A 14,931-nucleotide genomic window follows, 5' to 3' on the forward strand; every position below is an offset into this window, starting at 1 on the left:
TAATTTCTGGACTCCAAGGCGCACCTGACTATAAACCGTGCTAGCTAAATTTGGGGAATACTACACATATAAGCCGCACCCGACTAAGCCGCAGGTTGTTTTTATGTTACCGCACCAGGTTCCCGCTACTTTATTTTCCATAATGATGGTGCAAATTGTCTCACTCTCGTTCTGTCTCTCCTACTGTATTTGGGCTCACTTGGTTCGTTTTGCTCTGCCTGACACTTTTGCGCTTCTTTTATAGTGCGCCTCATTGTGATCTGATGGATAAACCGCACCTTTGTATTAGCCGCAGTTTTTTATTGTATCCAATAAAAAAATAAAAAATTATAATGTAAAATTTGTGCCATATTAGATGTTGGGAAACACTGGGCTCAAGTAGTGCATGGATTAACTAATTTGCAAAGGACATAGCTGGGAATAAATGATTGTGGTCAAGTGACAATTAAACCTTACCTGCAAGCCATGCTCTCCAGCATCATATTTGTTGTCTCCATCCAACTGTTCAGTTGCAACATAATCCTTAAATGACTCAAATACTGGAGAAAGGAGGAGAGTTCATGAGATTAGACATGAAACCATTCATGAAGCAGTGGTGAGATTAAAAATCAAGAGATCAATTTTGGTGATTTTAAAAATAACACAGATCGACAATGACTAGGGTTAGGTTGCTGTCACCATTTACTTTGTATTTAATTACGGAATAACAGGTATGACTGGAAAAGCCATGACATCTTGGTACACCGTTTTTCCAGTTAAAAAAAAAAAAAAAGCCCAGAGGTTGGTATGCTCATACTCACTGTTCTTCTTTCCTTTTATACTAAGCTGGATGTCATAGTAATCCTCTATCCGCTCTGATCGGTAGTCCACATGCTTGCACTGAATGTATGACTGCAGAAACACACATACATAATTTATGAAACCGTAACGGCCTAGAAGCCCAATTTTCTGCAACCACGAATACGGTTATTTGGAAGACTTCATATTCCTTTAACATCTTTTTTTCCCATACATATTGCTAGCACCTAATTACTGTCAAAGTAGTTCATACTCTCAAGGCAATTGGCAAAATTGTTTAACCAATACTAAACTGCAAACAAGAAGACTGTTAAAGAAAATGACGCAGAGAGAAAACATACCACCATCTTTCCCCTGAAGAGTTTAGGGATGGTTCCCTCAACACAAGTGCCTTTCATTTTGTTCTCCACATTGTCAAGGAGCTGAAATGCACATAAACCAGAATATTCATTCCCAGCAACAAAACACATACACACAGATATTTACCACAGTTGTTTTGAGAGAACTCACCACCCTGCAGAGCTCTTGAACATCATGTTGCATGAAGCTATCTAGAGTTTCCCACCTGCAAAACAAATGGAAGCACAAAACAACGGAGCTGTTAGGATACAGTTGGTACAGATTAGGACACAGAATTCCCTCTGGTTTGAAGCCCCACCCTCCATTCATTCATGTGAACAATGACACACTGCAAGAGCAGACATAAAGTACAGGTTTAGTTTTGCTGAGAAAAACATTTGCAAAATACTGCGTAGATGTATTAATAGTAGCTTACTACTTGACATACAGTTATTAGTCTGTTAACAAACAGAAAGAACCCGATGTAGCGTAATTTAATAAGTATACAATGGACACTGATGCTCATTTGGCCAGTTGTGAAAAAATTAAAAATAAATACAAAGACTGCTAGTACCACACTGCCACACAGTACTAGCAGTACTGGTAATGGCAGTTACCAAAAGTAACAAACTTGAGTTTGCCTAAAGTTACCTTTAGACAAACCAAACTTTGGTTTGCCTAAAGTTACCTTTAGACAAACCAAACTTTGGTTTGTCTAAAGTTTCATGTAAACCATGTTTTTCTGAGAACATAGTGTAGCGTTTTATTACAGAAGAAACTATAGCCACTTTCCCGGCCTCCGTTGCATTTCAGCGCGTGGCAGGATAAGGGTGGGATCAATCGAACTGTCCAAGCTTGCACACTCACAGATTTTGCCATAACATTTCATGAGTGGCAAGTCTCTGCCACCGTTTTTGCAGGGACCATCTAATGCACAGAAATTTTCACATATAGACGAAAAAGCTATTTACGGGTTTAAACCAACAAGACACTCGTTTGCCAGCTGGCCAGCATCAAAACAAAAACACACGATATATACACGGTACAAACATTTTCATATAAACATTGAACCATATCTACAATTTCATATGGACCACCATGGATGAAGTATTGGGATCATGACTTCACAACCAGCACACGAAGTTAATTCTAAATGGAGAGCTCGGTGTCATTCATTTGGCCTCCTCTCCGAGTCAACAGCTCGACGTCTTTTACACTCCAGCATCCGAAGCCTTCTGGAGGCCGCCAAAGCCAAAACCGCTGTCGGTACCAGATATGATCGGGGTCGCCTACCGATGAAGTCACGCTACAGGATTGGCTTTAATTATCCGGTTGATGTCAAAAGATTGGAAAGAAAATATTAAAGATGTCATTTAAGAGACTTCCGCGTAACCGAACAAGATGGACGTGTAACTGCAAGCTCCTGACTGTCGGTTTACTAAAGTACCTCCAATTAAGTCAAATTGTCATTATTGTTGGCTCAAGAAGAATATGAAATGAGGGAAACAGAATCGGAGTCATAATGTTGGAAAGAAGCCAAGTCAAGTACGTGAAAACAGCGAACTCAGCGGTGACGACGAAGAGGATAATGAGGCTAACGTGGCGGAAGCTAACATGGCTACTCAAGATGTAATGCTTCAAAGCTTCTCTCCCAGGAGTTTAAGGATTTCCAAGCCGACTTGAAACAAAACCTCATCAACTTTAAGACTGATGTTAAGCGGGCGATGAAAGACGACCTCGTCGAATTCAAGAATAAAGTTTTGAGAGAGCTGCAGAGCCATAACGCTAACATCGCTGAAGCGCAGTCTCGCATAGTCGGTTTGCCAATCAATGAAGAACACGCTGCTTACGGTGGTGAAAGAAAAGGCTGACATGCAAAAGAAAATTGTTGATTTGGAAGGCCGCTCTAGAAGGAATAATCTTCGAATTTACGGGGTGCCGGAGGAGGCAGAAGGAACATTGATGATTGATTTTGTGAGTGCTTTACTTAAAAAGAATCTCGTTTTGCCGCATTACATGGAGTTCCAGATACAGCGGGCGCATCGAGCACTTGGACCCAAGCCAAATACATCAACTGCTTCTCGATCTTCCTACAGTTCTATATTAAGGAAATGGTCCTCAAGGAAGCATGGCGGAAAAAGATTGATGTCAACGGCAGGCGGGTTTACTTTGACAACGATTACACGGCGGACGTCATGGGAAAGCAGAAGGCATATGGCCCGATAAAAGAAGCATTGAAGGAAAAGGTTGTTCGCTTTCAAACGCCGTACACGAAGATGCGAATGTACTGGGATACAGGACTTTGAATCTACGAAAGTGTGGATGAGGCGGCCATGGATTTGACCAAATGTGGCATCGAGGTGACTACAACTGCAAGGGAGAGGAGAACTACGAGGGAGAACACCGCAGCTGCTCTTAAAGGGTTTGAAGGAGGCGTTTTCATGGAAGCGGTCTGACACGCGGGATACAACAGCACAACAGGCCAAGGAGAAGCTCACCGAGTTCAGACGCAATCAACAGCCATTGTTCCTTTATTATTGGTGTTTATATGTTGGGTTATAACTGTGGGTGGCTTATGGGGCTAGTGTTTGTACTGATGGCGATACATATTCTAAGCTTGAATACTATAATTTTGCTAGTCTATTTGTTTATTGTTATTATTTATTTATTTTAATTAAAAAGGGAATGGGAAAAATATTTTACATTATTACTTTATATAATTTTTTTCTCTTTTAATTTCATTTTATTTTCTGAAATGTAATGTTTTTTAAAGGACACCGGGTTTATTTACAAACAGGGGGGGGGGGGGGCTGGGTCCTCAGGCATGAGGTTGTCTGAACAGGAAAATGAAAAACGGAAAAAGTTTGACTGAGAAAGTTTGGTTACCAGTATGTATTCTATAGCATTTGTCAACAAGGTTGTCGAAGAGGTGTGACTATGCTCATCTCTAACTTGAGTCAGATTTATTTATTTTTAATTTAAAAAAAAAAATGTGATAAAGAGGGAAGATTTAGTATTGTGGTAGGAAGATTGGAAAATACAACTGTGATATAGTTCATGTATATGCTCCGCCAATGACTGGCATTAGATTTTTTAAGACATTGTTTGACAGGATTATTTTGGAGATGGAGGGAATGCTGATATGTGGGGGTGATTTCAACATGGTGATGAATAGCAAACGAGATACGACTAACAAAAGAAGAAATTCCACTAATGTTACTAAATGCCTTAAACCCATACAGAGAGAATTTGGTATTGTTGATGGATGGAAGGAGCCACACCCTTCCAGGAAAGACTACACCCACTATTCAGCACCCAATAAGAGTTATGCTAGAATATATATATTTTTTTACTGTTATGAGTGATTTGTATAGAATACAGCTGTGCGAAATTGGTGTGGCTGACTTATTAGATCAGATGATGTGAAATGCACCTTGTAGTTGAGTTAAAATTAGAAAAGCGGAATACATTATGGAGACTGAACATTGGACTGTTAAACATTAAGTCATTTGTGGAATAAGCCCAAAAAGCTATTGATATAAATTTAGAAGAGAATGATAATAGTAAGGTCGATTCTAATATTTTGTGGGATGCTCTTAAAGCTGTCGTGAGGTAAATATAGCTTGTAAATATAGCTCGAACGACAGCTCTTAAGAAACAGAAAATATTTTAAGAGGGAAAGGGGAAGGTTACTTGATACTTAACAACAACACAAAAACACTCGTGATCTGAGCTTTTGTCTAAAATTCAGGAATGTAGGGACAATTTGGATAGAATGTATAGTATGGAGGTGGAAAAGAAACTTAGGTTTTTGAGACAATCTTATTATGAACCTGGATCAAAAGCTACAAAGCTATTGGCCAGGAGACTAAAACGAAACAAAACAAGCAGACAGGATGATTTGCAAAATTAGGGATCCAAAAACCAATAATAGGACATATGATCTGAGGGAAATCAAAACTATTTTCTGTAATTATTTTAAAGAGCTATACAGTCAACCTGAGTCAACAACTACTGACCAGATGGAATCTTTCCTTGACACACTAGATCTTCCTTCAATAGGAACGACACAGAATAGGCTTTTGACATAACCTATTTCTAGATTAGAAATAGAGAAGGCCATTAAAAAACTCTGCTTTCTGAATGGTATAAGAAATTTGAGGCACAACTTGTACCCTTACTTGAATCCTCATTTAACTATACTCTTGAACATGGGGTAATACCACCCACCCATCTGAATGAGGCTTTGGTATCAATTAATCCCAAGGGTAAAGATACCGAAACATGCTCGGGATACAGACCAATCTCAGTACTAAATGTGAACTGTAAGATATATACTTTGATTATTGCTAAACGATTTGAACATATTATGGGTGATATTATTGATGCGGAACAGACGGGATTTATTAAGGGGCGCCAAACCCATGACAATATAAGGAGAACGATACATATTATTGACTATATTGTGCGTAACAATTGAACTGCAGCACTGATAAGCCTTGATGCCGAAAAGGCTTTTGATAGTGTTAATTGGACTTTCTTATTTCAGGTTTTAGAGATGTTTGGATTAAATGACAAGGCACTCAGATGTGTTTACAGCACTATACGAAAAACCTACTGCGCGCATAAAGATAAACGTCAGTCTGACTGACACCATACAGCTACAGCGGTCTACTAGACAGGGTTGCTGTCTTTCACCAACCCTTTTTGCGATCTTTATTGAATCCCTGGCACAACTAATTAGACAAGGCAAGGAGCTGAAAGGGATACGGATTGGCGGAGGGGAACACATGGTGGGTCTCTTTGCTGATGACGTTATTTGTTACTTGGAGGATCCAAACTCATGTTTACCAAAACTGATTAAGAATTTGCAATTATATGGTTTCTATTCTGGCTACAAACTTAATTCAAAGAATACACAAATGTTGACATTTAAGTATCACTCAACTAAAGCTTAAAGTGGGGAGCCAAAGAATTTAAATATCTTGGGGTCACTTTAACGAAAGAAATGGACGAACTATATGATGTAAATTATAACAAGGTGGACGAAGACATTAGGAATGATATTGCGAGGTGGGAAATTCTTGGATTAGATTATAGCTCTAGGGTTAGGTAATAAAAATTAACATAATCCCGAGAATCCTTTATTTCAAGCCTTGCCCATTAATATTCCTGCCAAACCGTTTCGAAATTGGAACAGTTATTTCAAAATTTGTATGGATTAACCAAAAACCAAGAGTTAGTTCAGGCGAGGAAAGACAAAGGAGGAATGGCTTTACCAAATTTTAGGGAATACTTCCAAGCTGCACAGATGAGAGCGGTGGTCAACTGGTGTGATGAGACTTTTATATCAAAATATCTTGCTTTTATATTCTTAGGTTTGTTTAGTTTTTTTTTTAAATTTCAGTCCGTACATTTAAGTTACATCTTTAATATTTCCTTTCTAATGTTTGACGTCGTCAACCGGATAATCTTGTAGCGTGACGTGTTCGGTAGGCGACCCCGATACGATCTGGCAGCCCGATCTCATCTGGTACCGACATGACAGTGGGCTAGGGAAGTGACAAGGCTCCGAGCTGTGGCTAAAGCTCTCATTCAAGTGAATGAGAACACACGACCCGGCGAGCGACGTGCGCTTGTGATTTTATTTTTTTATTTTTAACCATAACCATTAAAATTCACCCACTAGTACATATTAATTTGTAAATATAGTTCAGCATTGTTGTAAAACACTATTATGTTGATTGTTTATTTTTATGACTTTGGCGACGCCTCTCCCTCGCTCGCGGGGAATTGCTCGCTGCATCGCTGTAAACTCATCAGATGACAGTGAGGACACGGCCCCACTCTGCCCCAGACGATCGGTGCTTTAAGATTACCTTGGAGGTGGTTCTAAAAGATGGTTCCATTGTAACCGCTTGGCCCCGAAAACGTTAAATGTAAATGTCAACATCGGGGGCCAACCAAGAGTTTGGAGTTGACATGAGTAGAGATGTGCATGTGAATTTTGGTGACAATTCAAAGCATTTTTGTGTCATCAAGAGACAGTTTGCTTTTGTACATTTAAACGGTTGTGCTCTTAAGTTTACATACCCCAAGTTTAGAGGGAAGATAATGTACAAGCTGATAGATGTAGTTGCAGTTAAAAAGTCAGGGCTCTGTACTCATCTGGGCATTGGTGGAGAATGCATATAATATATTTTTTTTGCTGGTCCGATCTGATCCTCGACTCAAATCAGTGATCCAATGCGCTAGTTGTTGTTTTTTTTATCCGTAGCACAAAGTGATTAATGATTGGTGAAACAAATACAAATGCTTTGTAAAAAAAGGTGCATCAATATACATAAATTAAAAATGCATAAATAATCCTAATCGGAATTGAATCTTGAGGTGCCCGAAGACTCCCACACCTAATGACAAGCAATAAATTCAACCCTTTGTGACACAGTATAGTTTATTTTCAGATTTTCTGTTGCTGATGTGGCTCCTGAGAGATACTGTGCCTATGAACTTTTAAGCCCTCCCTCGTATATCGAGCTATTGTATATAGATTTTAAGACAATATATATCAGTATATGACTTTTAGTCCATATCGCCCAGCCCTAGGGTGAAGTAGTGCACACTCTCAAAGCGTATTTCTGAATGCACCCACGACTAGGAAACGGGGACCTTGGGCAAAAGTCCGAGCTCCACCATTTTTGGTCTTGTTTTTTTTTTTTTGTAAAATCAACCCCCCCAAAGAATGTGACTTACACCCCGGAGCGACTGATGTTTCTTCCTCATGATGCATTTTTTGACTGGTATGACCTATACACCAAAGCGATTTCTAGTGTAAAAAAAGATGGTACTTGTAATTCTAATCTTAATCCTAGACAATCAACTAAAAAGAAAAGAAAAGGTTTAAACATGTTACCCGAAGGACTTTGTGAGCTTCTTGGTGCCAACAGGCTTGTCGCTGTGTTGCAGCTCATAGAAAACCCTCTGCAGTGCCAAAGGAACACTCTTGGATGAGTCGTCTCCCTCTGTGGGCATCATGTACACTGCCTGCAATGATTGGATTGACATACTTCAGAATGACTGCAACTACTAAGACAAGAATGATTAGAACTTATAAAGTGTTAGATTTAAACTATCAGAGACGTGGGAAAGTCTGAAATATCGCACCCGACGTAGTTGGTTGGTGAAGAAGAGTGTCTGTAGTAGGCTGTTCATGTAGCAGGTAGCTCCTTGGTTCTTGAGTCCAACATAACCTGTGTGTTTCTTTGAGTCCCATCTGGTCACATACAAAACAAATGTCTGAATGGAGCAAGCCTTCATAGACGGCGCTGCTAAAAAGCCAGGCTTAGACAGCTATGAGCCAAAAGAGTATTAAAAGCTACATACGCCACACCGTGTGGGGCATCTGCCTGGACGTAAACCTCAAATGTGACTTTGTCGTCATCAATAAAGCCCCGTTCTGGGTCAGTGACATCCTATAAAACAAATGGCAGGCACAAGGTTTATATCAAAGACACCAGAAGTTTGAAACAAAAGACTAACTAGTAGGCATGGGACGAGACAAAGCAAATACCACGAGGCGAGAGGTCTCACGAGATTCAGTCCACGAGAACGAGACAAGATTTTCGCAAAATTTGTAATATTAAATCAATTCTAATATAAATTTTCCAGTTTTCAAAATGTTTTCTTTTTATTGAGCAGACTGCAAGAAAATTAATGACCTAGCTCTAGAGATTCACTTTTGGTACAGGCTCCTGCAATAATTGCAATGCTGGCTCAACAATAAGGATGAGAATTGAAAATATATTTACAATTTATATTCCATTTTCAATTCTGCTTAATGATTCGATTTTATAGATTCATTATCTTGATACTTATTTGTAAAAAGAAAAAAAAAAAAAGAAAAAAAAGGAGATTAGCATCAAATTTGTTTTATGTATTAATTGTCTTAAATGTTAAAAAGTACTGTAACATGACCTTACAAACTCCACACAGTGAAGTTGTAAGAGGTCCACATCCTAGGACTCAATAATGGTGTGACATGGCTGGTCCCCAGAAACCCCCCCAAAAGTTTTCTTTCTGAAAATAAATGTAAATAAATATAAATATTCTAATGTAGAAATGTACCAAATACAACCTTGATTATTATGTGGCAATTGCACAATAATGTCCAGTAACATTTCACCACTCAAATGAACTGAGCACTACTCCTGCCTGGCCCTGTGCGAGTAGTCTGACAGCTTTTGAGCCAGGAAAACTTTTTCGCCATGGTCACCAAATAAAATGAAAGAAGACATTCCCTTGGTTGTATCTCACTGAGCGGCAAAGGCTTGTGGGGCCGTGCGCAAGTAGCGCATGTTGTTTTTTCGTCCAGTTCGTTCTGGTGAACACATTGTGCAACATTGAATGAAAACTGATGAACAAACAACATTTGGATCTCGCCCCATCATACTAGGTAAAAATCTAATCATTCACCAAATAAATGATGTATAATTTAAAGGTGTCCACTTAGTGTCTCAATATGTGCATGTACTTACACTCCAGGACATGAAGTTGGAAAAGCCCCAATCGTTCTCTTTGTGGAAGAACAGGTGACCAATCCTGCGACTGAACGACTTCTCATCGTCTTTGTAGTTGATGATCTTTAGCATGGCTTGTGCGTGGCACGACCATGACCTGAAGACAACACAATTAGGTGCCATGTTATTAAAACGGTTTGGGTCAAACAGCTTTTCTTCACATTACTGGACAGGGTGTTTACAACGTGAGTCGCTATCAGCAAAACATTGGCAGAAGCACACTGCACTTACTGTAAATACACATTAATTATTTAACATAGGGCTGAATAGATAATAACTGATTTAAAAAAACTATTAACCAAACAAACCAACAAAAAATTAATCGCCATATTTTGATTTAGCGTAATTCGTCTGGGGGAGACAAAAAAAGAAACAAATCACAAAATCTAGAGATGAATGCTTCTAGAAGCTGTGTGTGTGTCTGTTGTGTGTGGGGGTAACTGCAGGGTGCGCGCTCCGCGTTCACTATGTGACAAATGACGAGGTGAAATGGGGAGTGGCGAGGTAAATATTCCCCACGCTCGCCACATTGGCGCGGCCAATTTTGTCAAAATTGCACTGGGGGAATATTGTTATACCAGGCATAAGTGTCCGTATGCAAAAAAAATAAAAAAAATGACCGTATGCAAATTTAACTTATCCCACAGTCCTTGATGTGGCCAGTGACGCACACAATCAGTTACAGTATGATCAACAACATCGCTTTAAGGCCAATGACAGCAATGTTTACATCTACCAGTAGCAGCATGCTGATGCTAGCAAATATTAGCATCATTAACAAGCAAGCCGCTTTGTCGCGATGTGAGGAAGAATGGAATATTGTGTCTGTTTCTGCACCAAAACGGAACTATATTGCCCCCAGAGTTGCATAAAAAAACAACGGAATTACCCCCGGGCTCGCTCACATGTTGGAAAAAAACAAAGGATGACACGGCAGACGAACTATTTAACCAGTCCAGGACACACACCCTTGGCAAATATTCGTGGTTTGGCACCGTCACCTGGCTTAGACAAGAGGAATATGCTAACTTTTTGGGTAAAGTGTAAAAGAAGGGTAATCAGACGCTTTCACGAGCGGTAAGTCGACCAGGCACGCTGCGGGATCGGATAACCTGCACGAAGTAGAGGACTGTGGTTTTTTTTGTTTGTCATGTGTCGCTAAGTGCGCACATTTGCCCCGATTTACGCAACTTAACTATTTGACTGCCAGACGTTTTCAGAAAAGGGATGCCGTCAGTGCCAGTCGATTTAAGCATTTTGACTGATCTTTCAAGGTCCACAGAAAATGTTCTGTTTGGACTATGGAAACACATATACTACCAAATGAAAGATTGGACTTTCATCTTTCATCAGAAAAAAAAAGTTTGTTTCTACCTTATTCCGTTCTTTAGTAATCAACAATAGAAAATGGTTAGTTTCACCCGATTTCGCTTGTTTTGAACTCAAATACGAAATCAAGCTTTTAGTGAAACGATATTATTTCATGCATTCTAGTGAATTTTACACTTCTTTTTGTCCATGAATGATGCCACAAACACCTAAATAGTGCTTTACTTCTATAAAACACTACCACCAAGAATGAAAAAGTGTTTTTTGATAGCAAAATACGTTTATTTACATTCAACAGTGTAACAATTTGACAACAATTTGGCAAACTATTTACAAATGTGTGCAACTGTGGTGCTATTTACAAATATGTGGATGTTTCAACGACAGTTTTTCTTTTTGTTTTTTCTCCCCTGCGTGCAAGGAGACACAACAGCATTTGCACAACAGATTGCCTCTTCGCGTGCAAAAGCTCCACTTTCTTGCAGGCCGTTTTTTCCGGGGAATAGCAAGTATATACTGCAGTGTGTGTTGCCATCAAGTCTAATATCAGGATCATGCTACGGTTACGTTACGGTGGTGTTACGTCTCGCTTCCTCATGTCCTTCAGTTGCTAAACCGGGTTGTAAGAGATGTTCTGATCCATTTTATCCACTCCATTCATGGTGGCATCGTAGTCCAGAAACAGTGTCTTCTCCGTGATCAGACTGTACCCGCTCCTCCGATGAATATGCATTGGACTCGGGGTACTCTTCATTGTCAGACAAAATGTCCGCATGTGAAAGCTCCGGCGTTAGCAGAGCTAGCCGGTGATGCTTTATGACGTGAGAATAAAGGCCGCGTCCAACTGTGGCGTCAACCTCGGGATTCACCATCATCATCATCATCAATCTGCATTGGTCGATGCCAACTCTCCATCGCCCGATCGAATGTCCGATTGTGTAGAAGTACCCGGTCGGTTATTGTGCGCGTTTTCCGGCCTTAGCAGCGCTAGCCGCGCTTAGCCGGTGAGGCTTACTACGTGATCATAACGGTCGCGTCAAGGCTTCCAACTTTGGCGTCAAGCTCGGAGTCATCATCATCGTCGACATCAATGCGCTTTTTAGTATTGATCGATGCTTTCCGTCTTTGAAAAAAATGCTCAAGCGTGAGCTGCTTGCAACCGGTTGCTTGGTCAGCCATTGTGGCTTGATCAGCCATTGTCTCCTCAACACTCTAGCTCCGCCTCACGTCTTCTACTGACGCCCACGGTGGGCGGCCCATCCAACCTTGTGCAAAGAGAGTAATCGCTGCCATCTAGGGGTCAAACGAGTCCTTATACTAACCAGATCTGCCTGATACTTTCAGCACAGCTGCCCAAGGCTTTCCTGCACCGTTTCCAAAAAAACCCCAAAAAAAACATAGTGAACGTCTTTTAACGTCCTCGGCGCCCTTCCGTAGGTTTATGCTAAACGTTTTATAACGTTTATGGCGGTCAAAGAGTTAATTGATCGGCGTCTTCAGTTGAAACTGCAGTTGAATATAATAATGCAGTAAGCACGACAAAACGTTACTATATGCATTGATAAAATTACATGTGCATAATATAGCTGTATACAGACAAAAAAAATGCCACTCTACAAGTTCCACCATTTGGATCAGCATCTTAATACAATAACATAGTGTACCCAAGTGTTCTTAAAAACGAGGTAGATGCTTTATTCCTAAAATACACTTGTATTTATTAATGTAGACCACTGCAACATTATGCACATTAACACTACTTGAATGTAGGAAAATCAAAGTGTACCGATTACATTCGGATGTATTGAGAATATTGAATGAAAATTATACTCCAATAATGTAAAATAAATAAATATTTTTTTTATAATAAAATAGACATTTGCTAAACATTACCTGTAAAAAGCACGAGATTTTTATAAAAAGCATATGATATTTTTATTTTAAAAAAAAAATTGGGGGGGGGGCGGTAAATACATTAAATAATTAGAAAGAAGAAGAAGAAAAAGGCACAAAGACCAAGATCAGTTTAGTGCCGAATTACTGAGGTATTTCAGGAAACTTGTTCACCCTCTCAATTGTCCGTTTTTGTTTTGTTTTTTGCATGGGGCTAAAACGGTGATGAGCTGATGCAACCAAGGAACAGTATATAAGTGCTCTCATCTCTTTGATCTGTGGCGATTTGGCGCATTTGCCACTTTTATTTAGAAGAATTTCGCCCATTTCTAACAGTACAATATGCAGTTAGTCATCAACCTATGCCTAGAACCCCCTTCAAAAAATCCATCTTCCCAGAAGTGTTGTGTGTTTGTTAGTTGGCCTACAATGTCTCCGCCGTGTGCATGCATGAGTGATGCACGTTGTGAGATAGCGGCAAAATAGGTGGCACTGCCACCACATGAACATGTGATGTTATGGCTAGCTACACTCAAATGTGGCGAGGAGAGGTTTATACCGTTTAGCCACATTGGGTGAAAAGTTTAATGACCCCAGTGCCAACCCTGAATTAATGTGTACTTTACCAACTGTTGTTTAATTTAGCTTTATTTTTCTGCATGTACAATAACATGCATTTGCTGTACTTGTTCTGTAATACCCTGGTCATCATTATCCATGAAATGTGCAGTACAAATAAATGTTATCTAATAATTGTAGTAGTAATTGCCAGTTTTGATGTATCAGGCTTGACAAAGTCGTCATTTAAAGAGAAGACACCTACGTGGAGTCGGATTCTGCATTACACTGCAAGAAGAAGCCCACGCTCTTCTGGTGTGGCCGGTCAGCGTAGAAGCGCGGCATCACCATGATCTTCCATGGGAGGTTGCGGACAAAGCAGGACGGGCTAAGAACGGACTCACTGAGGCGGCTGAAGCGCTCCACCACAAACCTAAAAGTTGCTTCTGACCGCCAACTGGTATCTGGGGTGAGTGAAATGGAGGAAATGAGAAAGGCCTCCAACCCTCGCTGAAAGGGGATTGAGAATGCCTAACATTAAAAGATACGTTTCATGTCAATGTACACCCTCCTCACCGTCCTCCATGTCTTCCTCTGTGTTGTTGTGTCCGTCTGCCATGGCCATGTTACCATTGATGACTGGGTTAGCCGGAATTCTTGGAGGGTCGTCGGTGTCCCCAGCTGCACAGACAGAGACAGAGACAATACCATAATTCTGTATGACAGCTGGCTGTAAGAATAAAAACAACAGTCAAATTTTACACAGGGGTAAAAAAAATTATACTCTTGGCGTACACATTGCATCCATAGCTGGGAAGCCATTTCCATGGGATAATTTATTTGTTTACAATTCATGATACAGAAACATATTATGAGGCCCTTGCTTGGGAGGGTTTGCTCAATAGGTCATGTGAATCTGCAGATTTACAGACAGTGACTCAAGCAATATTGACTTAATCGAAAAGGATGCAGAGTTGTAGCACTCACGCAAGTCTAAAACAAACAAACAGACAGTCGTAGACCACCCAATATCCTCTAGTAATTGGGACTACAATACTGTATGAAACTGTAATTCAAGGCTCTGGAAAACTGTAGACAAATCTCATCCAAAGCATACAACAACAATAGATTCACCGTAAGAAAATGTAAGTCTGGCAGAGCCTAGAACTTAATCAAGTTGAAAAACTGTGATTGTGCATAAGAGATTCCTTCAGAATCTAATGGATTATGAACAATTTGGCAACCAAAACTCGTAAAATATGAAAAAGTCAAGACTGTGGTAATTAAACCAACCACAGGTGTTTTAATGCAACAAGCTTATCATACATGGTGGGTGTGGGCGATCTTGCAAAAATAAAACGTGATTTTTTTAAATGATAAAAATCACAATTTTGATTTTATCGTGATTTTTTTATTATGAAATAAAATTAAATTGAAA

At 39.8% G+C, this 14,931-nt stretch overlaps 1 protein-coding gene across 4 annotated transcripts in view; it reads right to left on the minus strand.

The window, feature by feature from the left end:
- The window catches only part of usp7 (ubiquitin specific peptidase 7 (herpes virus-associated)), a 32,339-nt gene that overhangs the window by 14,537 nt on the left and 2,871 nt on the right, over positions 1–14,931 (minus strand). For all 4 annotated transcript variants that reach the window (XM_086058446.1, XM_086058363.1, XM_086058618.1 and 1 more), the window contains exons 2-11: positions 14,070–14,174; positions 13,759–13,957; positions 9,672–9,810; positions 8,521–8,609; positions 8,302–8,410; positions 8,051–8,181; positions 1,309–1,363; positions 1,140–1,220; positions 801–891; positions 457–539 (exon numbers count right to left, since the gene is read on the minus strand). In XM_086058446.1, coding sequence (XP_085914572.1) covers positions 457–539; positions 801–891; positions 1,140–1,220; positions 1,309–1,363; positions 8,051–8,181; positions 8,302–8,410; positions 8,521–8,609; positions 9,672–9,810; positions 13,759–13,957; positions 14,070–14,174 — 1,082 coding nt within the window. The remainder of the gene's footprint in view (positions 1–456; positions 540–800; positions 892–1,139; positions 1,221–1,308; positions 1,364–8,050; positions 8,182–8,301; positions 8,411–8,520; positions 8,610–9,671; positions 9,811–13,758; positions 13,958–14,069; positions 14,175–14,931) is intronic.

The sequence above is a fragment of the Leptonotus elevatus genome, chromosome 1 (assembly GCF_054856555.1).
Source record: "Leptonotus elevatus isolate MCC_2025b chromosome 1, RoL_Lele_1.0, whole genome shotgun sequence".
Lineage (NCBI taxonomy): Eukaryota > Metazoa > Chordata > Actinopteri > Syngnathiformes > Syngnathidae > Leptonotus > Leptonotus elevatus.